The 25,516-nt window shown below is 42.1% G+C and overlaps 1 protein-coding gene across 1 annotated transcript in view; it reads right to left on the bottom strand.

Annotated features, from left to right (window-relative positions):
• The window catches only part of Snd1 (staphylococcal nuclease and tudor domain containing 1), a 405,547-nt gene that overhangs the window by 329,260 nt on the left and 50,771 nt on the right, over positions 1-25,516 (bottom strand). Inside the window, exon 10 of the mRNA XM_021191040.2 lies at positions 17,020-17,133. Coding sequence (XP_021046699.1) covers positions 17,020-17,133 — 114 coding nt within the window. The remainder of the gene's footprint in view (positions 1-17,019; positions 17,134-25,516) is intronic.

The raw sequence follows: 25,516 nt of genomic DNA, 5'->3' as shown, positions 1-25,516 counted from the left end.
ATCTTCCCAGGCTACCACGTCTTAAAGACTTAGGCCAAATGACCTGATCTCCACTTCCAGAGTGATTTTCAAGAGACCATCTCATCAGCAACTGCCTGATTTTGTGCCCAGACAGAGGCAGGTACTTCAGTGTGCCTGAAGCATCTTGGCCAGCAAATTAACTCAGGTGAGACACTCAAAAAACACAAGAAAGAGGTCCCCAGTACAAAAGGACCAAGTCCAGTTCCACGGTAGTGCTTTCATTTCTGCAACTCTTTAGTGGCTGCGCCTGCCAGTCCTCACTCCCCAGGAGTCACACTGCTCCTGGGTGGGACATTTAAGTTGGATTTATTTCCATATATCCAGAGGCTTTCTTAAAGTCAAGAAAGTGCCAAGCAGGCCCTTGAGGATGCAGGCCATGGGAGGCCAGATGATTATCACAGAAGAAATCATGGCGTCTGTCTGGGGCTCAGAAACCACCCAGCACCAGGGAGAAGCAAGTTATTAAAAAAGACAATAAAATAAATAAATCAGCCTTCTGGGTTCACATAAATATTTCCCTAATCGGTAAAAGGGCAGTAAAGGGAATATAGAAAGAGTGCCTAACATTTAATGGGCATTAGGTAAAATATAATACTTCCAAAAGTTACTCAAGTGTGGCAGGGAGTCTATGAGCTAAAATTACTTTTCCAGATGACCAAGATACTAATTTCTTCTTCAGAGCTACACAGAAAGAACCACACAAATGTCAAAATACCACTGAATGGATCTCCAGTCCTAAGTTTCTCTTCCTGAAACTGCCAACACATTAACAGCACAAGGTCCTGTTCTTCTCACTCGAACAGAACCAGAGAAAAGCAGTATTACTCCAAGCTACACACCTATGCACAAAGCACCTCCACTCATGCCTCCTGCAGCGTCGTCCTTTCAAAGCCCTGTCCCAGCTCTTACAGCTTTCTGAGCAGAGCCAGGAAAACAGGAGGCAAGAAGGCCTATCAGAGGCAGGAAACTGGGGGGTGGAGGGACCTTCCTACAGTAAAGCAGCATCTGGTGACTCAGTCCTTATCCCCACCATCTTCATCATTCCCTGCTATTTTTATGTTCAATGACATGATCTTCATCTCTTCATCTCTTGGCCCAGGGAGTGACACTATTAGGAGGTGTGGCCTTGTTAGAGGAAGTGTGTCACTGGGGATGGGCTTTGGACCCTCTTCCCAGCTGCCTACAGACAGTCTCTCCTGTTTGCCTTCTGAACAAGAACTCTCAGCTCCTCCTGCACCATGCCTGCCTAGACGTTGCCAGGTTCCCAGCTTGACAATAATGGACTGAACCTCTGAACCTGTAAACCAGCCCCAAGTAAATGTTGTCCTTTAATAGAGTTGCCTTGGTCATGGTGTCTGTTCACAGAAGTAAAATCCTAACAAAGATAACCACCCACAGTAAATCCTGACTCTTTGAGAAAAGGCAAAGAAAATAATCTGAGACAAGAAGGTAAATTTTAATGTGTGAATGTCATAGAAGGTCCGGGAGTGCCTTCTAGTTATGAACACAGGTGGTTAAGCACACGGTGTTAGCAAGGCTTCTGGGCAGATTATTCTCAGGTGCTCACCACACTCCCAAGTGTCCAAGCAGCAAAATCTGTCAGTGAGTACAAAGAAAACCCAACCGGAGCCTGTTCTTACTCACCGCTGACTTTATGCTTTAAGTATTATTATGATGGGAACCTGGAGTCATGGAGCCTTCAAGAATGTCAGATAGCACTGCCTATAAATCCCCCATCACTTCTTGAGCTCAAACAAGACTCTGTGGACAGTGTTCAAGTCCCTCAGAGACACAGAAGGGCTGTGGGGAGACACAATGTGTTTCATTCCCATCCCCAAGAAGCAAAATCCTCCTAAAGACAAGGTGAGAGATAGTCATTTAAACTAGCAGCTGTGTTATAATTACTTTGCTGGTCACAAGTGCTATTATATGTGAATTAGATATAATTGCTTCACATTCCTATATGTAGGGGTGATGGTTTTATCACAATAGGATGCAATTTAATAATCTGTAGTGTAACTGTGTGAACACAAGTGGGCTGAGACACAGCAATGCTGCAAGCATGCACATGAGCACTCCCATGCCAGTATCACTGTGTCTCCCAGCAGTGGCAGCAGAAGAAAGCAGCGGAGCCAGGAGTAGGTAGACCAGTCTCCACTACCTTTACTTCAAAAGCAGCAAATCTAGCTATTGGGGGAAGGGGTGTGGCTTGCAACAAAACCAAGGCTTCTAAATAATACAGACTGCTAAGGAATTAGGCGATTAGAGAGTGTCCTGCCAGCGGGGCTAACTATCAGCTCCTCTGGGAGCATCTATCTGCATGGCAGTGTTGTACAGTGTGCTCCAGCACCGGCTGCCGGGGCCGCCTCGGATCTGAATGAACCTGAAGCTCAGGCTTTCTACTTCAAGGCACATTTTCTTTTTAAGTGTAAAGATATAATCATAAATATTAGAGATAATTTATATCTCCAAAAATAGGTGGCAACTGGTTAAATAAATTATGGTACATCCATATTATTAAAAACTACATAACCATTAAAAATTCTGTTTTAGAAAATTATTTAAAAGGCCAGGGGACATGTTCTGTTACAAAACTTGAACAGAGACATCAGTGAAAGGCCATGAGATATTAACAGTGGTGATATTTCCTCTGGGCTATAAAATTTAAGTAATTTATATTTGCTTCTTTAAATTTTTTCCCAAATTTATAAATGAATATTTTACATTCATAATCAGGGACAAATCTGTAAAGCAGGGAATGGTGTAAAGATGAAAGCAGAGGTGTAGGCTTCTCTCAGCCTGGTTAAACCTGTAAAACTAAAGTGAAGATGAGACAGGGACTGCCCGGAAGCAGCTGAGACTATTAAAAAGTGAGGTGCGCAGGGTTGGCCTCACTATTAGTACCAAACACACCTCACATGAAGACAAGATGATTAAACAGAGAGTGGCTAGGGCCCCATGTCCTTGCACTTGCTTAGCATGCTTAGGGCCTTGGGTTCAATTCCCGGTACCATTTAAAAGGAAGGGAGGAATAATTGGGTTCCCCTTCTGTCCAAAGGTAAACACCTGAATATTCAACTTAACTTTCTTTTTATGTAAACAATGGTGCCTTCAAAAGCTAGAGATAGGAAATACTCTGATTGCTTAAACACATTTCGAAAAAAGAAACTATGTACAATCTTAACAACTATAACCAGTTTCTACTTTGACAAACCCGAAACACACTGACTATAAAAAGATCCACTCACCACTGAGGAAGAGAGGGCCACTCACCCACCAAACCCAAATCCATGCTCACATGGCACACAGGAAGGAAGGCAGGTAAAACTGGGCTGACTGACTAATAAGAAAGGGACTCCAGCATTTATCGAATCCACCCACGCTCAGTACTCTAACCAAATGGCTGTGGATTCAACAAGTGCAGGGCTTGAATCCCTGAATGAGATAGGTTAGGGCTGCCACAAGGTTCCTCAGTATCTTAAGGCCTTTTTTTTTTAAAGATTCCACAGATAAAAATTTTCTTATTAAGAAAGAGAATGTTGGGCTGGAGAGATGGCTCAGTGGTTAAGAGTACTGGCTGCTCTTCCAGAGGTCCTGAGTTCGATTCCCAGCATGCACATGGGCTCACAACCATCTGTAATGAGATCTGATGCCCTCTTCTGGTATTTCTGAAGACAGCTACAATGTACNCATATAAATATAATTAATAAATAAATAAACAAATCTTTAAAAGAAAAACAAACAAACAAAAAACCAAGAAAGAGAATGTCCTTGGCCCACTCAAATATGCTAGCCTTTCTGACAGATGGAGTTCACATCATAAATAAACACACCTACAAGACTTTAGATTGCATCTTTAGAGTTTACTTCATGTAAGTCAGTGATTGGCTATCAGCATTTCTCCACTTTTAGCTTAGAGCATGGAGCTGAGTGCGTCCTGGACAGACCTGAGCATACCTCTAGTAAACCTTAAGAAGGAACTAGCTTGCTTCCCCTCAGCGTGAAGACAATGGCACCAGAACACTAAGTCCGAGACACACTTCTGTGCACTAGTATGAGCCAGAAGCTACCTGAGGGCTTGCTGGCCTGCGGCCTGAAAACTGACTTCTCCTCAGGCGCCATGAAGCACCTGCATTTTCTTCCATCTATGCAAGAGCTATCCAGAGCCAAGCACATTCTTTGCCTTGTTCCTTCTTCCAGGTCTTACCAGGTCAGCTGACAGAATCACATGAGATGCAAATTCCAGGCATGAGAGCAGTCCTTCATAAACCCTTTCTTCTTGTTCCCTGCAGTTAAACTGACCCTGAAAAAATACTAGCCCCACCTAAGCATCAACTCCAATAGTGAGCTATAAAACCCAAAGAGGCGGCCTTCCCGTGTGCCCTAGCAAACCCTCCTGCCCCTCCTGTCGCCTTAACTGACACCTCAGGTCACATCTAAGCCAAGAGCACCATGTCTGGTTAGCAGTTGGCTCTGTGAACTAGGGAATATATAGCAGTGCTCATATAGGAAACTACTTCCAAATCCAGCTTTTAAAAAAGAACCACATACCGGCATTGTCAGAAACCAAATGCCTGGGTGACAGCTTTGGTCAGCGCCCACTCTTCAACTGCTAGAGTAACAATCTAGAGCAGGGACTCTCAAGCTCAAGGATAGCAGTTGAGAAAAAATGAGCATTCTGACACCTTAAGAGAAACTGAGCTGGCCTCTTTTCAAAAGGAAAAACTCATCAGGGGGGAGGAGGTCACTGTGAGAATCAACAGGGCACAGAGCTGTGGAAGGGAGACAAGGGCAGAGGCGGTCAGTGGCAGACCCTGAATACGCACTGCAGCTCTACTGTTCAATCAAAATATATGGCACCAGCAGAGATCCACTTAATCTTTGTCCTCAGAGCAGTCCTGTATAAGCCCAGAAGGCTTGCAGCTCATTTTCAGCAAATGAGAAGCAATAATGTTGGGTCGCCATATTTGCAGTGAATCTAACGTTAACAATCAAATGATTTGCCCTTGTAGAACTCTGCACCAGGGGATCCCTTAGAAGTGTACAATATGGGCATCAATTTCCTAGCAGGGAAGGGGAGAGGTAAAGGAGACATGGCAAGGTCAAAGAACAACAGCCAGAAAAGGAAACACCAGAGACCCTCATTTCCAGGTTCAGAACATGAATTCAGGGCCACCAAGAATCTAAAAGATCCCTCAGTCTCCAAATATTGACTCTCTATGACAAACTAATGATCAATCAACCTCCCCCACCCCCATTCTCTCTCTCTCTCTCTCTCTCTCTCTCTCTCTCTCTCTCTCTCTCTCTCTCTCTCTCTCTCTCTCTCTCTCTCTCACACACACACACACACACACACACACACACACACACCTGTGTGCAGTGAGGTGAGGGGGGGGACGGAAAGGAGGGAGGTAGGGAAAATGGAATGGAGGAGCCAGGTTATTTGAATGCCGAAGTCCTAGATTTGACTATTTGGATAAGAAAAATCAGTTCTTATTGAATATAGATGTATGGTTTTCCCCAAAACTTTTCCGGTGCACAACTATTTGAACCCATGGATGGGAACGTTCAGTTATAGAAATCAACTGTACACACACATATAAATGGGAGAATCAACACGGTGCTTAGAATGTTATGGCCTCTGTGTGTCATATTGCATGTAAAATCAGTTAGCTCTACTACTTACCACAGAAGCTTAAGATCCCTAAACTAGACAGACCAGCCCACAACCATCAAACCACAGATCTGAGATGGAATTGTTGGAAGAGGGAGAAAAGGAGAAACAGAAACTTTAGTAATGAAGACCATGCAACAGGGAAGAAAGAAAGATGTAAGATGGTAATCAGAGTGGAAGGAGCCAGGTATAGACTATCATCCCAGGATTTGAGAGGTCAGGAAAGAAAACAAACAAACAAACAAAACAAAACAAAAGCAAAGAAAGTAAGCCTATCTATAAAGAGAAGAGGAACCTGCTGAAGGCTTGCGACCTGCCACAAGCATCAACGAGGCAAAACTTACCTTTTCTAGCAGCTATAGTTTTGAAATCTCCTACTGCTAGTACAAAGTACCAAGTTTGAAGGCTGACATTAAAACAGTTAATGTGAGTTGGGTGTGGTAGCACATGCCTTTTATCCAGACACTTAGAAGGCAGAGGGAGGTGAATCTACATAGCAAGTTCTAGGACAGCTAGAACTATACAGTAAGACCCTGTCTCCAAAATAAAAAATAAAATAAAATAAAATAAAAAAACCACCACCAACAACAAATAACAGTTAAAATGAGAACCAGTCTACCTCACTATTTAAAAGCCTTGACAAGTCTCCTTAAACCTGTATCTATAAATATCAGCAAGAGTATATGCCAAAGAAAGCATCAACTGATTTAAATTCCAGAAGCAAGACACAAGCAAAACTACAAATGTAGTTTGTAGAGTATACCATGGCATTAGAGAAACAGTTTAAATGTTGCTCAAGCAAAGTAGAAGGCGGTATTGTTGTTGCCCTTTTCTGAGGTAGTGAATTCATGTTCAAGAAGCTGCTCTTTCTGGCTGAACCATAGCAAGGCAGCTAAATGAGAGGTAATGTAACAACACTAAGAATTCATGACAGGTTCGTGTTGCGTGGAAAGCCACAGCAAGGCTTTACAAGCGACACAAGATACACAAGAAGCTCCTGTGAGGCTCACATGACAGGCGCAGGAGCGAGCAACCAAGCTGCCTACACTGTTCACTAGGAGCGACTCTTAATTTCAAATACAAGGGGTCACCTCTTACTTCTTGTAGGAGACTCCATTCCTGGGATGGAGAACAGCGAGTGGAGATGGAAGAACCTAGGACAGGGAAGGAAGCCAAATAAAATGGAAAAGCAAGCAACTAGGCGGCAGGAGCACAGCCATGGTCACACCTGCAGGGACATCTACCAAGAGCAGAGATGAGGAAAGAGAACAGGAACAGGTCTGCCAGAGAGCACCTGCTTCCATGAGCGCACAGTAGCAGAGCTGAAACACAGACAGGCAGGACAGGGGGAAACACTACCATTCTAGCCCTCAGAACACATTTCTTGCTAGGTGATGTGGTAAGAAATGAAAGGCTGCAGGGTTTTGTTTTTTTTTTTTTTTTACTGCACTGAGTTTTACACTTGTCAGTTTCCTTCAACAGTATCAGACTCATTTCTATTTTCTCGGATTGAGAAATCTCCTTACAAGAGGAACTGCCTTCCTCTACCTGCTGTTCTTTCCCTGGAGGAGCAGACATCTTCCAGAGCTCTGCTATTTCTGGATGCAGTCTGCCCAGAACTAACTAACCTCACCTGCAGATAAGAATGCCTGAGTTAAAGGAGTCAGTTACTCTTCCTCAGAAGAGGACTGGATAGGGAAAGCAGGCAAAGTGAGGCTAAAAGCTTTTAGAGGGAAGAGGTGGGGCTCAGAGCCATCTGTCAGGCAAGCCACAGTTGTGCTCTGACAGAAAGGCTCCAAGGTAGCTCAGGCGGCAGGAAGGAACTCAGACATTTTCCTGGGAAAACGCTGAGCTGGAGATTTAATACACGCTGGAAGGGACCAGCCAAGTGCTACCAGAAAGAGCTTCCTCCCTTTTTATAAGAAATCACAAGTAAATACAATAAGGTGCTAACTGGGCTAATAATCTGGATATCCCTACCGTCAAACTAGCACATGACACTGTCTGCCAATCTGCCATGTAAACATAGTGAGCTCTCTCCCATCCGCTGCAGTAAAAGGTAAAGAAGCTCCAATGAGGGTATGCAGTACATCTGCACCCCAAATCATAGGGCCTGGGCCTCACGGCCAAGCCTGGAGGAGCAGAAGGCTGACAAGGGAATCCTGGGTAGCCACACACCAGCAATCCCTTACAAAGTTCCACCTACAGCTCCTGCACACCAGTCATCTAAAACTAGCCATCCAGCTGGAGAAGCAGATGCTACGCAGGCTTCATATGAATAAGGAGGAGGCTTTCTCCTAATTGCAGCCCACCTTACAAAATGCAGCCACCCAAGGAAAGAGTCTGGGCCTCCTGGTCATCAAGAAAATATCCTTCTGGTGGACTAATGGCAGAATCACAGTTAAGGGTCAATGTACTCTGCCAATCTGCAGTCAATGACTATGAGCAGGAGCTACCACAGCAACTGAGAATTCAAGCACCTTATATAACTGAGTACCAACTACATGCTTGGTGGCTAGCCTGCAACAGACTTGAAGAAATGAGGAATCTACTTGACCCAGAAAATCAAACTGCATAGAGACAGAAAAAAGCAAAAAGCAAGCAAGTGAGCAGAAACTAGAAATTATAACCATCTAATGTACAGATTTCCCAGCCTCTGCACTGACAGAAGCAGGAACTGAGGACCAGTGTGGAGCCAGAAAGCCTATCAGATGCCCCTACATCATATGCTGCTGATGCTGCTCAGCCTTACCAAGGGCCTCACATCAAAACAAGGACAAACTGACTTTAAGCAGAGAAATGACAGAGTAAAGAACACGGAGTTTCTAGAATGTCTTCACAGCTAAACTGAACAGCGGTCTGGTTGTAAAGCAGCCCTCCACCAAGGTGGACATAAATAAAACACCGTAAGCCCATCCAGCCACACAGCATAGTAGTGGGTGGGTTAGGACTATAAAATGTGGACGCCCTATAAAATGACTGCAGATATTCAAAGAAAGGCTAAAATGAAAAGTGACACCAAAAATATGCCTAACCAATAGGCCTGTCAGTTGCTGGGGAAAGAGCAAGCATCTGTGTCCTTCAGCTTCCCTTTCTAGTCAGCACTGAAAAGCCTTTGCTGAAAACAGTGGGGGTAAAGCACCGCCGCTCCATCCATAATCCATCATTCCATCCACAGTCCACCTACTGGCCATCTCTCTCTGTCTCTCTCTCTCTGTCTCTCTCTCTCTGTCTCTCTCTCTCTGTCTCTCTCTCTCTGTCTCTCTCTCTCTCTCTCTCTCTCTCTCACACACACACACACACACACACACACACACCTAAAATTATAAATATCTTGTTAATAAAAACAATTTCTCAGAACCACAGAGTCTAGAATATATAAGCAACTTAAATGTTTGGTTTCTAAACAGAACAAAAATCCTCCCAGCCCAAAACTAATTAGCCCACCACGGAATGAAGCCTGCGGCTCTGGCCTGCAAAACTGCAAAGCATTGGATGGCTGCACTAAACTTGCCTTGAATATAAATGTTACATTAAAAAAAAAAGTAATTTATCTAAACACAGTGTAGGTAGTTCTGCAATCAGCACCTCATAAATAAAGAGAGAAAGATGACGGGAAAAGCTCATTTTAAAATTAGTTCCAGCAAAGAAATAATCTGACAACCAACAAGGTCGACAACAGAAAAGGGAAAAAAATAGCCCTGAGTAAAAAGTCCACCTAAAGACGCCAATGAACCAACATACCCGGGAGAAGACATTTGGAAAACCCTGAGTAAGAACAGAGGTGTTAAAGACAGAGTCAAATAGGGACGGATCTTTAAAGACACGTAAAATCCTGAAAATAACCCGTTGGGTAGACTGAACTCAGGCTACACTGTGCTAATAGGATGTACATTAAGGAGAAACCATACAGGAAGAGGCAGGGCTGGTTAAGCAATGGCAGAAGCTAGGCTAACACAGTGGGGGAAATGATGTAGCTGCCAACATCTAATCCAGGTGTAAACTACCCAGCAAAACCAAGCAATGCAATTAAGAGGGAAGGAGAAAACAGGAAAGCCAAGACTCCCTCCTGGGACTTATGAACCCAGTACAGGAGCCCCAGCTGAACAGAGCTATCAGAGGCATCCAGAGATTAACAGAGGGTTTCCAGTAGGCAAAATGATGCCCACTCAAAAGCAATCTATGAAATTCTTATGCCTCAGCAGACATGATTTAAACGTTTGATAATTGCCTACTATGGTCATAGTACTCTCTACAAGATTCTGAAAGGGGAGATAAAGATGAGAAATGGCATTCCTGTCCTCAGCGGTGTTTAGACTTCACAGAGAAAAGCAGGCATGCACATAAACAGTTATCATGCTAGAGAGAAGGAAAGGCCTGTGTATACACAAAGAAGTCTCTGACCTAACAGGATTCTTAAGAACCTGAGCAAGACAGAGGGCTACCCTCAGCACAGAGGGCACATAAAGAGGTCAGAGAACAGTAAATGATGGTGCCGCCAACTCCAGAAACAACGGAGAATTACTACAGCTCAGCGGGACTGAGAAGTGAAAAGAAACATGAACACACAGCATGAGCAAGATTTAGATAAGTTGAAAATGTTACAACTGTGTGATAGTGATGATTAAAGGAACAGAGAAGAGAGAGATGGGCTGAAAAAGGTAAGTGCACAAGGTTCAAGGGATTAACCACTAAGTCCCACCAGGAGGTTGTTAAAATCCCACAAAATATGATTTGAAAGAAAGAGGCAAGGGGATCTCTGGCTCAAGGAATGGAAGGAAACTATAATTTGTAAGACAGAGAAGAAAGAAATCAAATGCAACAAGACAGGCACATGCTGTCTTTTCCAGTTTAAAATGCACCAACAAAGATCAGTGGAGTGTCCATTTTAGGAAGCTGCTCTCTGTCTAGATACTCAGTGTCTTGACCTCATCACAAGGAGCCAGGCTTGCTGGCCAGTGATCTCTCCAGTTGAGAAGCAGATCACAGCAGTGATTTAAGGGATGGCACCTAGATATTAATCTTAAAAACAGCACATACACATTTTGGAATCTTAAATAGGTAAGCTACACCCATCGTTTCCTAATAGTAATTTTTTTCAGCCTTCAATAAAGGAAGTTTCAAGTGTTCATCTCAAAAATGCCTAGATCAAACAATTTGGAACCAGGTACAGAAAGCCTCTGCCAGCACTCTGACAAGTTCCATGTCTTTTGATCACGCTGCCACAGTCCCCAAATCTCTCCATTGGAAACAGGTGGAATGCTATATCCATTTCAAAGCACTTTTGCTTGTCTCCAAGGTCCTTAATGCCAAGCTGGAGTCCCTCTCTAATTTTCTGTTTGCCTTATGCTCCCAGTTACAAGCCTGAGATCACAGTCACCAGGTTTATTGGTTTGCCTGTACGTTGCTTAGGGACTCCAAGCTCACGGCTTTCTCTTGGTATGCATCTTAGTGGCCACATGGTCTGCCTGAGGATCCAGAGGGACCACTCATCTTTCTTTCAAAAGTCAAAACTAGAGGGAATGGGCTGAGAACCACTTGTAACTGTGTCTAAATGGCAAAGCACACCAGGGTCCTACACAACAGATGGAGTTATCAGAACCTGAAGCTGCCTTGCCTCTGATAAAAAGCCTTTGTGATTCCCAGAGCATCCTTAGTAATGTCCTTACCTGAAGTGCCTCTCTACCAAAGTGCCTGTCCAAGAATCCCAGGTGGCACAGACCTGGGAGAGACACCCAAAGTAAAAGCAGCAAGGACACAAGATTAGAAAGACCCTTCACTGCCCAAGCCTGAATATCTACAGGCCGTGATGTGAAAGAATCTTTGTGGTGAGTTCAGAGTGAAGAAGCTCAAGGACAGGGAATGGAAATGAACAGACAGCAATAACAGTGCAGTACCAGCTTCTACCCTTGGATTTCCACTTTTTCCTGAGTACCAAGTCAGAGATAGAGTCCAAGGGAGAGAAAGGGAGAGCCAGACACACTGCACAAGAGAACCAGAGAAGAGGCTCTGCAACCAAAAGCAAACTTAATCCACGAAACACCCGGGGCTGAGCAAACACTGTACCTGTTTTTGAGGTAAATTTCAGCTCCATCTCTCTGTGCCAACAACTACAATAGCACTCCAAGAGCAGACTTCAGGAGGGAATAAGTCAGCCCCTTCACTGGATGCCTGGAGGCTGTTTCCTTTGTCATTAACACTCCAAGTGTAACACAAAGCCTATGGAAGCTCTGGGCTAGGGAGCACTAGGCTTTCCAGTTTCAGATCAAAGCCAAGAGCTCCCTAGGAAGCCCTAAGACTGCACAATGTACTATCTCCTTCAAGGCAGCAGCTCAGAAAAGCCAGAGCCTTTCCCTAAGACTTATTTCTTTATGGCAAACAACTGGATAAAGCAAGCTCTGCCTTTATAGAGAAATCCCAATGCCTGTGCAGGTTCACAAGAGCATCACATTTAAGTTGTAAACAGGCTTTCAGCCTGAAGGAGTGCATAGCTCCTAAGAGCAGACACTAGATTCACCCTGAACAATCCAGAAGCAAGACCAACACCTGCAGTCACACCCACCCAAATACTTCTGAGGGACTAACAACACACATTCATGCATTTAATCCTCCCAACGCACCAGCCACCACAAACCACACTCCAGTCACAACACAGGATCTGCCTGGCGATCCAGGAAAGCCCTAGGAGGAAAAGAAGTTGCTCTGGTAAGTGTTTTAAATGCTTCCTCCAGCTCAATTAGAAAATAACCAGAGCAGAAGGGAGAAAGTACAGTTAGCCGCGGGCAAAAACCTTGTTTTCCTGTAAAATGTAAGAGATGGTGCCCCCCAAAATTACAACTTTTCCTATTATACCATCCTGACCCCACCCCATACCCCACTGCCCTAGTTCTAGATGTCCAGAAGGTTTGTTTAGTAGTCTATCATTAGATTAAAATTTCTAGGGAAGGAGGAAGAGAAATAGTGAAGCGAATGTGCCACATACTTTTCTAAAAGTAACCTCACTGGATCCTCATCTGGAGCTCAGGTGGCCGTATGGCAGGAATTGCTAAGGCCATCTGCCTGCCCATCACACTGCTCACTCAAGTCTCCTCTGTTATCTATCCTCCAGCTCCTGCATCTGTATTCTCTCCCACATGGCTCTTTTGCTTAAGAGAGTGCTCATACCATAAGCAATTGGATTATACCTTTCTCCATTTCCAAGCCATTGACCCTCAAGAAAGTACCTGGTACTTAGACAAAAGGTAATTTCCCAAGTGCATGCCTGGAGGCCTGGTACAATCCACCTACCACATACCTTTATCCCCAAACAATCCTAGCATTCAGGGTTTCTGAAACCACAGGGCTACTCCCCATCTCCCAAAAATATACTATCTTTTCCTTGGAGATTCTACCAGATCTTGGCCTAACTAGGGCAGGAACATATTCTTGTGCAAGCTGCATCTTACACAAGGGCATCTAGCCAAAGGGACAAAGACAGAACAGAAGCTGAAATTCAGCTTCCATTCTGTATGCCAAGCACTGACTGACCTGAGGCTCTCTAGGGGAAAGGACATCCCTTTCTGATTTGTACTAACATACCAAATGAACTATCATAGGTACTAACCCTCAATAATAATAGCTCTACTTTGAATATTTTTTAAGTTACAAAACAAACAACAACAATAACAAAAGAGAATTTTTTTTTTTCTTCTCTATGTAGCCCTGACATGCTAACTGTATATAGACCAGACTGGCCTCGAACACACAGAGATCCACCTACCTCTGCCTACAAGAGGCTGGAATTAAAGGTGTGTGCCACTATGGCTACTTCTACCTTGAATGCTCAATTGGGCTTCTTAGTTATGTCTGCTGCCCAGGCTTCAACATCTATATAAATTACAACACCATTGGGAACTAGAGACAAGTTTTCTTCCTATACCCATATTGTAAATCTTTGTAAACTTTAGAATAAATGTTGAAGAGAATCTCGTGTTCTTTGTAAGAGCTCATGGGAATTCTTTTAAGGAGGAAGGAAAATCCTCTGAATCCTCCAGGACCCAGAGGGACTGCTGGAGGAACAGCTACAGTTCTCATTTGTCACAGTCTCCCCAGGTATTTGGTCAATTAAGGCTTATCAAAAGAAAATCCAAAATTACTCCTAATAGATTAGTTTTGTACAAATGTAAATTACTTTCATATCTTGTAAGTCAAATCACTGACATAATAGTTCTTAACTCTGAACACATCTTTCTCCTCAGCTTAAAATTCCTCAAGACAAAACCTAAAACATAGCATAAACTCTTGACGTCTGACCCTTGCTTACCGACCAAGCCTCCTTGTTTTCATACCCTAGCACCTAGCTACCTGCTCTACTAGTCATCATCAAGGCCCTCATTTCATGTCCGGAAATGTTCACAGGACACATACACATCCTGGCCCTGCCTGTATCCTGTCATTCAGGTGGCATGCCACTCACACACTATCCTCAGGGGCTGTACATTCTCTGGTTCCCCCAAACTCACCTGATTCTTGTCATCAATGTTTTAAATGTCATTTCCTCAAAGAAACCCTCAGACTATACATTCTTCCTAAACTTGAAACTTTTTGTAGCAGTGAAATTACTTATGTGCTTCTACTATGCTTCAAAGTTCAAGAGAAGATTTCATGTCCCAGAACAGTATCAGGAATCGAGTAAATACTGATGGTGACTAACCCACTCATCTCAGCTTCTCCAGCTATGCTGTCCATAAAAAGCAACAAAAATCAACAGCTGCCCATCAGCCACTAAAACCTTGAACGATGCTAAAAAGAACTGCGATGGATATAAGTGTAAAACCTAGTCTTAGTAGGGAGAGTCTATTTCATTAATGTTTTAGTGTTCATTAAATGTTGATGAAATATTCTGTATATGTTTTAACATATACACATATGCGCACACGCACACGCGCGTGCACACACACACACACACACACACACACACACACACACATATATATATATAAGTTAATGTATTTTAGTTTAAATATAGCTAGCTAAAATTTAAAGCAACAAATAAAACTGGCTTGTGTGCCTTCCATGAGAGGGTTGGTCTGGCCTTCCTCTTATGTGCTTACTTCTCGTCCTTGAATGCACACATACCAGCTTCTTAGGGAAGTACCAGAACAGCAAGCACCCGAGTCCTACAGAGTACCCTCAGCCACCAAGCTGGGGCTGGTGTGTGTGCATGTGTGCTTTATCACTGATCTCTAATGGGATCCCTTCCTACATTGTTCCAGAGGAATTTAATGAACAAATAATGACAATCAGTCCTCATTTCTCTCAAAAGCCATATGTTGCTGACTATTATAGCTAAGCCTTACTTAGAACTTTCTTAAAATGGAGTAAGATCTCAAAAGTGAAGAGAAAAGGAAGGGGGGTTGGGTAGAAGAAAAGAAAAGAGGTAATTCATTTTGGTAGGAAGTAAGAAATAGTATTATCAGATTACAACCTGAGCTAGGAAAACAACAAACAAATAAAATCAACAACTGCCCATCGGCCACCGAGCTAAGAGAAAAGTATCTTTAAACACCTTAGGAGTTCTAAAGGCACCTGGGAAAGAGTCCTCAGTAGGTTAGTTCATTCTTCAGAAAACCTATTACTCTACCTAAGTTCAACATGCACCATCCCCTAAAAACTGCTTAAAATCCAGCTACATAGTCTACATTAACATAATGCTTTGGCTAATGATGCAGACATAAAAATTAACATTCAAGAATTTCAAAGTTGTGGTTGCTGTGGGAACCTTAATTCCAACTGCAGGGCACAGATGCAGAAGCGTGGACTACTCCCAATCCTGATCAAACTGGAGATGTATATTTACTCTGTGCAATGAGGCACAGCCACAGTTACTGAAACAACCTCATTTTGGCATGTCTAAGCTTTCATGCATTTAAAATTTCAACCTTACCACAATACTATTTGCTGTATTAAATTGCCTCCTCTACAAAGAAAAGAGAGCAAATGAACTGATTGGCCAGACATTGAAATCACCCATCCTATGTGTGTTTATGCATGATCTGATTCAAAAGATAATTATGATATTTTGATTTTACTCTTATGGGCTATCTATAAACTCCCTCACATATAGGAATAGGATTTGAACCTCAGCTTGTAAATGCACTGTAACATGTGTGTGCACAAAAAATGGAAAGGCAAACTTCACATCTTGAAAACCACAAATGAGGTAAATTAAAAAATAGATAATTCACAACACTACCTTCAACAATGTTATTTAATTCATAAAAACTGCCCTTGTGGCATGAGCACTCACCAAGGGCCTGATTCTATAACGAGTCAACATAATCACTTAAGTTATCAGAAGGAAGAGGATCAAGAATGATGGTCTTAAAAACAAGCTATAACCAAACCCAAGAAAATACTCAACCTCAATTCTTGTCCCTACCAACTCCAATCAAATAACCACAAAATCTACCCATGAAACTACCTAGCTGCACACTGAAGACCAACTCTTATTGCAATTTCATACAAAGCGTAATTATATAGACATGACATGCACTTGCTCAGTCTAAAGACTCAGCAAATAGTACAAAACATTATAGTTAGCAGTGATAAAGATGAGTAGGTGACCCTAGAGAACATTGACAAAGATTCATTTTACCTAGAGCAAAACCAGAAGGAACTACCAAACCAAAACGACCACCAAAAACAGACCCTGTTACTACATAAGTAAAATACAGAATTTCTCCATCTTATTCTCTCAGAAATATAAGATCTTAAAATAAAATTCACCTACCATCTCCCATATCCCACCCCTAACTGCTCTCCAGCTCCCTAGGGAGGAATACCAAGTGTCACCAGAGCAGAGGCTAACTAAGGAGTTGGCTGCAAGTAAAAAGGCCTATTACTTGGAGAATGTCAAAGACTTGTCCTTTCACAGACTGAAGTCACACTTCTGGCTTCTTCTCTAGTTTTATAGAAGTGCAGATGCTTCCTGAGTGATAACAGTAAGAAAGGCCCTCATAGGTTCATGTAATTGGACACCTGGTCCTAAGTCGGGGTGCTGTTTTGGGGAGGTCTAGGAGAAGCCATATTAAAAGCATGTGACTGGGTGTGGACTCTGACATTTCAAAGCCTTATGGCATATGTGTGTGTTCATACCTCTCCTACAGACACTGTGTGTGCGATTCAGGTTCTGAACAGCACGCAGTTCGCACTGCCACTGTACTTGCTACCATGGTTTCCTCTGAAGCACACAGCAAAGAAACCCTGCCGTCCCCAAGCTGCCTCAGCCATGGTGTTTTACATCACTGTAGTAGAAATGCCACCAGTACACTTCCTGTTCTCACCTGTATGTTGTCTCCCTCCAACCTTGGTGGTCGGATGCTTGACAGGTGGATGGTCTTGTAGTCTCCAGAATTCAGCTTCACAACAATGGCATCAGCATTCAAAACCTGCATTACCTATAAGGAAGAAGGCAACAATGTTTGAACTGGCTTCCATAGTCCTCACCACCCAGCAAAGAGCCAGGCCCATCACAATCAGACATGAAAGTGAGATAGGTAGCCATCTGTAATAGACCCAATACTGTTCTCCTACCAAAAATGGCAGAGAAAATACACAATAATACTCAAGTCCCAAACCGTATAACGATCTCTCAGTAAAACAAAAACTGCTTCATTCACAAAGATGATCAGTCTTTATCTCTGTGGTTAACTAGCAGGTTAAAAGACTAGAAATCGGAGCCAGGAGCAACGGTGCATGCCTACAGTCTAAGCCCTCAAGAGGCAGTGGCAAGAGGACCACTGAGCTTAAGGCTGGTGGGGACTGTAGTTTAAGTTCCAAAATGAGATATCTAGGGCTAGACAGTAAAAACCCTGCTTAAACATGGATAACAGTAAAAACCAACACACTAAAGCCAGTCTACTGAGATTTTTCTTGATGCAAGTTTAAAACTACAAATCAAAATCCCAACTCAATGGCTCTAGTGAAAGAGACATGGGTTGGACAAGAAAAGGGTACCACTCTCACTACATGAGACAGAACCCCAATGAGATGCCCCAGTAAAAAGCAGAAAAATCAAAGGTACGTGAAGGACAGAAAGAACTGTCAGTTCAGCTCAGGGAAGAAGCAGCTTAGCCGTTAATCTCACAGGCAGAAATAGTAAATTGCTAAAATATTACCTCAGCTACTCTACAAGCTATCTTTTTAGAATGCTACTACGGACATGTCTGGGTTTGAAAACCAAAAATCATTACCATTTCACCCCACTCTCAGCTGAAACGATTCACTCCCAGGCTGGGATACAAGGATATGGATTTGAAGGACAGAAGCACAAACATGCCTCTGTGAAGGTTAGAGCATTCCACCAGTGTGTACAGAGTAACATGCCATTCTCATTGGGACAATGCCACACCCTGGCTATGACCAGAACCCATAATACAGCCAGCAGTCAACAATTCACCCAATTCTATCCAAACCCTGTTGTCTCAAAGCTGTTTGGGATTTTTCTTTTTCTTCCTTCTTTGCGAGCATTACAAGGAAGTAGCTGACTACAAAATTTGGTCACCATCCACTCCATCTGCAGAGTGAAAAATCAGACTCATCTATGCTTTCTTTCATCAGGAACCTCTGAGTGGCTGAACTACAGAATCAGCTGCCACAAGGGAGGGAAGACAGACAAAACTTCTCTTTTATGCATGAAACAAAAGAACCTAAGCCGGGCGTGGTGGCGCACGCCTTTAATCCCAGCACTTGGGAGGCAGAGGCAGGTGGATTTCTGAGTTCGAGGCCAGCCTGGTCTGCAAAGTGAGTTCCAGGACAGCCAGTGCTATATAGAGAAACCCTGTCTTGAAAACAAAAAAAAAAAAAAAAAAAAAAAAAAAAGGGCACCTAGACTGTCTGTTCCCATGATAGATGGAACACTGGGAAATGTCTTAAAGGAGGCCTATTTCTTAGAAGGCCTAAAAACTTCAGCAACAAATACTCTCATTTATTTGTAGACCCATCAAAAACATCTATTCTCCACCTTTACAAAGAACCAGCAAATCACATACCAAAAAGAATAAAGAATGCTCTAAGGGACTGTCTTAAGAATAAGCAAACAGCAGAACCAAGTTAGAAAATATGCACGACAGAAAGTGGCAGTAGCTCAGTATACCAAAGAGAAAGAAGGAAACAGATGCCAGTTAGAACCCAGCTGTGCGTGCATGGCAGGCTGTGGCTGGCAGACGGAAAGGTCTGGGTTTGACCACTGTGAGTAATGGAAGCAGCATAGAGAAAAGGCCACAGATAATGAAGGATCTAACCAGACCAAAGAAAATTAGGAACTGTTAATTTTCTACTGTACATTTAAGATTAACCTGCAACTCTGAAAGGAGCAAAAGTCAGTGTCAAACCTAGAGTCAGAACCAAAACTGTTCCTGGACAGAGAAACTTGAAGATCAGTGGTAATAAAAATATATAATATGAGGCCAAACTAGGGTTAGGGCTGGTTATCGGAACTGGGTAGTATCAAAAGGTACCAAGACCCTCCAAATCCAAGAGCTTTCTACATTTATCAAAATCAAGACAAAAAACCTACCAGGTACTTACTGTCCAGAACATACAACCAAAATATAGATTCTAGACATATTAATGCCAAGAATTCTTATCAATAACATTCCTTCCCAAAGCTATCAACAGTGGACAACAGACCAAACAGAAAGGGCCCCATGACTATGTCTCAATCTGAGGGTTGTGGGCTTCATGACATGTCCTATTCATGACGTGTGCTAGTCTACTATTCTAACTGAAAACAAAGAGAAGAAAAAAAATCCCTCTAAGCAATACCAGCAAAACAGTTCCTAGCCAGTCAATAATTCTTTCAAAAGGATACCCAAAGGAAAATAAGACAATCTTTAGTCATCTCAAATGCACACATCTCACAATATTTCGAAAATCTTACTCTTGGACAGATCTGTACTTACTCTCAAACTCAAATTAAATCTTATTAAATTGTCAGTTGCCAAAAAAACATACAGAACTTCCTTACAGCAAGGCATGAAAAATATCTTGACAGTACTTGCTTGTGAGCATGCTCAGAGAGCAAGGACACTAGGGAAAGTATCCCAGTGTCACACCTTCCCCCTTTCCCAGAATGTGAGGATCTAAGCATCCCCTCTGACAAGGTTGGTGCTCGTCACCCCTTATAACATGTTAGCGACAGCAGCAAATGGATTCTTGAAGCTTAAATTTTAGGCCACAGCAGCAGATTCTCTGCTTGGCATATCCCTGATTAGCAACCTCCTCTTCAGAGCTGTGCACTCAGATGCTGCCAAGGGATGCCAGGCTCAGCTTTCGGAGGGAGGGCAGGAGGGAAGAAAGGAAGTGTGCGCCTGTGTGTAGGGGGGTCTACTCCTCTATAAACTGTGTCATTACTGCCCAGCAAACAGCAATTGCTTACAGAAACATGGAAGAAGCGATAAACTACTGGGTATTGACACAAACTGTGCAGTAAGTAAAATGCAGAGTGGATCCTTCCCAGAGCCTGCTCATCACCTCAGTTATAGACCACACTTGAATAGCTATATTTCTCAGGGAGCTTTTCATCAGGAAAACTGAAGTATAAGCTACAGATCTCTAACCACACCATCCTCATACAGACACACCAAGAGATCACCCAAGGCTCAGGAGCAGAAATCTATAAGGAAGAAGTCACCATCTGGACTCAAGATTACACACACTAAATCCAATTCCTTCTGCATCACTTGAAGTCTAGTTGAAAAGGGAAAAATATTTTCATGATGGTAAGATAAGGGCTAAAGGCTACCACTGTCAAGAGAACTACTGAGCTGTGTCAGGAAAAAAGAAATACTGATCCTTTCTTTGGTCCCCTGCCATAGTGACGATCTGCACAGGCCCCCTCCAATGCTCACTGTAAATCCAGGGGCTGTTCTATTTGGCGCTGAGGAGTCCTGCAGCATGCATCAGTTGATGCATGCTTGCAGCCGCCTTCTGAGGTACAGACACCCGCCAATATGTCAGCACTGCACACACACCCAACAACAACTCTATACCAATCTTGGTATAGAAAGAGGCAGAGAGCCCATCAAACCAAACAGGGCTTCTACAGGACAACCGGAGTCTGCCCTTTGATGAGACAGACCATCCATCAGAAATGAAATCCATGCCCTTCGCTTCAATGATTTCTGACATCTGACTTCTCTCCCTTACCTAGGATTATGTACTATGCTTAGTCTCTGTCATCCATCAGAAAAGTACAAATGCAAGCTTGCTTTTAAAAAAAGTTAATTATCATAGTAATATCCTGGTACAACCAAATACTATTAGAGATAACTAAAAGAATGCTACGCTGCACATCAGACAAAATTTCTACGGGTGGGTGACATCTACAAACTACCTCACAACTCCTCAAAACAAGGGCACAAGGAAAACAAGGAGAGTCTAAGATGCTGTAAGGAGGTTAAATAAGCAAAATTAATATTAATGAGAAAGAAAAAAGATATTAAGAGAAATCTAAATAAAGTGATAACTTCATTTAATACCAACATATCTATATTGATTCATTATAACAAATGTACCACAGTCACTTAAATTACCAAAGGACATTAGGGTAGCAATGGACTCTCAGCATTAACTGTTCTGGAACCATCCTAAGAATATTCCTAAGTCTCTTCTAATTCATCTGCAAACTGGACTGCTAATGAAATATTCCAAACAAGTCTTAGGTTATCTGCAGTGCAGTGGAGGCTAATGTTCTGGCTAAACCATTCTTACAACTTCCTTATCATCATGCAGGTCCTTTGATAAAGGTCAGGTAAGTGACAAATTTTTCATTTGTTTGTATTTTGCCGTCTCTGAATGACTATATGAAAATATATTGGTCAGTCTTAAAGTTTTATCAAAAAGCTATTTGCATTCAGCATAAATCTAGAAATTAAGCAGAAAAATAAATAAAAGGCATACAAATTTTAGGAGAGTAATAAAATTAAACTGTTCATAAGACATAAATGAAGAAAACTCCAAGATTCCTCAAATATTATTAAATCAACTCATGAATTAATAAAGTAGTAGAAGACAAAAATCAGTAATTTCTATATACTAACAATAACATCAAAATTTTATCCCCAATAGCAAGTATCACAAACAGCAAACTGCTTAGGAAAAACCAAGGAAGTAAAAATGTATACAGTGCAAACTATAAAACACTGAGGGAGTTTAAGAAGTCGATTAGTAGGCAAAGCGTTCCCTGGGCAAGCATGAGGACCTCAGCTGAGATGACTCTACTCTCACAACACCCATTGAAAAAGGTGAGTGTGACAGGCATGCCCAGAATCCCAGTACTGAGAGTCAGGAACAAGAGGATTTCAGCAACTTTGTAGCTAGCGATTTTACCTAACTATTGGCCTGCACACACACTTGCACACATTTACCATGCACACAGATAAAAACTGCTAGACAAAAAAATGGAAACACATCCATGGTTATGAATACAATCTAATATTGCCAATGTCAGTATTATTTTTGCTGGGATGTTGGTTGGTTTGATTTTGTCAATTTCTAAATTTGATACAATTCTAACAAAATCACAAATGTAACTAACTACTTTTACTTTCTTTTCAGATGCAATGTTTCACAGATTTACAGGTAATCTGTGTGCACAGGCTATGTGTGATACATATTGATACTGTTGTAAACTTGACAAAATCTAGAACCAACCAGAGATTAGTCCTTGAGCATGCCTGTAAGGCATTTTCTTAAGTTGGTTAACCAAAGAGAGACAATCATAAACCAGAACCACCATCAACACCACCACTACCACTAGCACCACCATGAGCACCTCCATCAGCACCCAGTCACAGCCTGGGCCTGGACAGAATGAAAAGGAGAGTAGGCAGGCTCTGGGCACTGGCATGCACACCTTCAATGTTACCTTGTTCTGACCCTGGATACAATAAAACTAGTTCCTTAGGCCCCTCTACTACAACTTCCCTGCCATGATGGGCTATAAGCTAAAGAAACTTCCTGTGAGTTATTTTTAGTCAGTTTTACTATAGCAAGAGGAAATAAAAGCTAGGAGAGAAATCAGTAGCAGGTGTGGGGTGTTGCTGTGACAAACCTGTGTGGTTCTTAGGCCACTGGAAATATATTGTGACTAGAATGTGGACGAGTTTGGTAGCCTAAGCTAGAAGAGCCAATGAACACTAGAAGTATTCATTTACTGTTTAAGTTTTGTCAGGGTATTTTACCATAGTATTAAGAAACAAAGTAAGCTAACAAGCCAATTGGTACTGTTCATGGCTTACTATATGTACTACTTAAATGAGCACCCAAAGTGGTCTGACAGGGTGTTTGACATCGGTTTGATCTGGCCTTGCAGAAATAGAAAAACATGTTTAAAAAAAAAATTCACTTTGGAGCTCAAAGGGCCACCAAATAGGCAAAAATAACAAAACTGGATAGCACATGCTTCTTTATCTCAAAAGTTACTACAAAGCTACAATAATAGAAACTACATAGTACTGTCATAAAGACTTGGCAATTCAGACCAGCAGAAAAGGGCAAAACTGAAGCTTTGCATTTGTGGTCAGATGGCTGTGGACAAGGATGGGAATTCAGTAGGTGAGGAAAGGCAGTCTACAAGAAACAATACGGAAGCATGATCAATTGATCGAGCTGGAGCCTTGGTACCACACTAAAGACTGACTTAAACTGGATCGGTGACTTAAATATGAAACATTAAATATCTTAACAGAAATCACAGGGCAAAAACATCATTGTTTTGCATTTGGCAATAATCTATTAGATATAAAAACCAAAGACAAACATAATAATGAAAATAGTAAATTAGATTGTGCACCAAAGTACAACTAATAGTAAAAGGCAGCCCACAAAATGTAAGATGACATTTCTAAATCATGTATCTGACAAAGACTTAATGTTCATAATATTTGCAAAATTCCTATAATTTAACAACAAAATCAAGCAGTGCAATTAAAAATAAGAAAAAAACCCGAGTTCAGTACCCAGCACTACAAACAATTTTTAAAAACTGAAGAGCAGGCAAAGGACTTACAGAGACATTTCCCTAAAGCAAGCCATACAAAGATGACAAGCACAGGAAACAGTACACCATAGCACTGTAATGGCATGCCATGGTAAACCTATTGGGATAAATTCTTCAAGGAAATAAACTAGGGTAAGGGATCTCAGAAACCTCATAACAAACATCTATAGCTATGATGCTGAATAATTCTTGAACTGGAATCAAAGCAAAAGTGGCTGGGGCAAAGTCAGGTCCATTCTGACTATATGCCTCCACTCTAGCAGATCCATGCTGCACTCCTAGCTACCTTACAGCCTTACAACATGCTCTCCAATGTTGGCCTTGGCTCTCAATGCGAGCCAACCATGTGCTCTCTCAAGCAAAGTCTCAAAGAATAAGCTTGAAGGAAGGAGTTTGAGTAATTTTACATCTTTTCAAAACATAATGTTGAGTTGTTTATGCTATCAAGCAGAGAACTAACAAGAGGTCTCTAACAAGTAGGGCAGTGAGAAGACATCTCTTGGTGACAAGCACTTTCCCCCTGCCCCCAACAATGCTATTGAGGTCTGTGAAATCTGCAATGCCCACAGATCCAGCAGTAAGGACAGGGAAGCCAAGCCACGTGCTCAGGGGACCATATGGCTACAAACTGCACAGATCAGCTAAAACGCCACAGGGAAGGCAGGCAGGGAACTGGCAGGCCACAACAGGCACAAAAGTCTCAGGCAGGCTCAGCTAATCGCTGTGAAGGGAACATGCTTCTCTGCTAACCTGGAGAGACAAGAAGAGGCCTCCTTTGCATTTCGTTCTTTCAGGGATAAAGCTGCTTAAGCAGATGATGAAAACCAATTTTTCAGCAGGCCAAATGTAGAAGAAAATCCTTAGCTGAGTTTCAGATTTCTCAGTGACCCTCTTGACAAAGACTCATCTACAGTTTTTCATAATTCAACTAGGAGACCCAGAAGTACCCCATTGAAGACGTGGGGTTACCTTTTCAAGGATTTCAGATTATTTTAGTGATATCCTGTACAATTAGCTCCTGTACAACACAGTAACTGTGGAATAACCCCTATTTGGAATTGACTAGGGAGGCCTGTTCGACTTCAAACTGTGGGTGTGTGAGCCCCAGGCCATAAGGACCTTCATTAGACTGCCTTGAGAGCTTCCTAGGCATTAACACACCTTTGTGTGTGTGTTGGAAGGGAAGGGTTGCAGGAGGAGTGATAATGGAACTAAGGATTGAATTTAGGCCAACACACATACTTGGCAAACATTCTACCAATGAGCTACACCCCCACCTCCTAATATTTTCAATTGTTTAAAAATGACTACTGAGCTACAGCTGGGTTTGGGGTTATAAAAAGCAGTGAGGTGTAAAGCCTAACAAATATTTATTATGTGTTCCTTTCAGAAAATGTTGGCCAATCCTTCTTTGGGTACATATCAGAAAATAAGTCTACTTCTATCAGTTAATAGTTCTGAAGACCTATTTGCAAAAATATCCCAACTACCTTTAAGGACATAACTAGCATTTACAGACACTCACTACTCTTTCTAAGTATGGGAAAAATTACCTGCTTACATGAATAGCAACCTTCTGGAGACTTGTTAAATAAATTACAGTATAGCTTCTCAGTGAAATACTAGATACCAATCAAAGAAGTTGATTCAAATGCTTATTTTGGTTCCTTCTCTAAACAATTAAGAAAGAAAGAAAGAAAGAAAGAAAGAAAGAAAGAAAGAAAGAAAGAAAGAAAGAAAGAAAGAAAGAAAGAAAGAAAGAAAGAAAGAAAGAGAAA

Source organism: Mus pahari, chromosome 2 (assembly GCF_900095145.1).
Source record: "Mus pahari chromosome 2, PAHARI_EIJ_v1.1, whole genome shotgun sequence".
NCBI lineage: Eukaryota > Metazoa > Chordata > Mammalia > Rodentia > Muridae > Mus > Mus pahari.
This window is presented reverse-complemented; position numbering and strand designations above follow the sequence as displayed.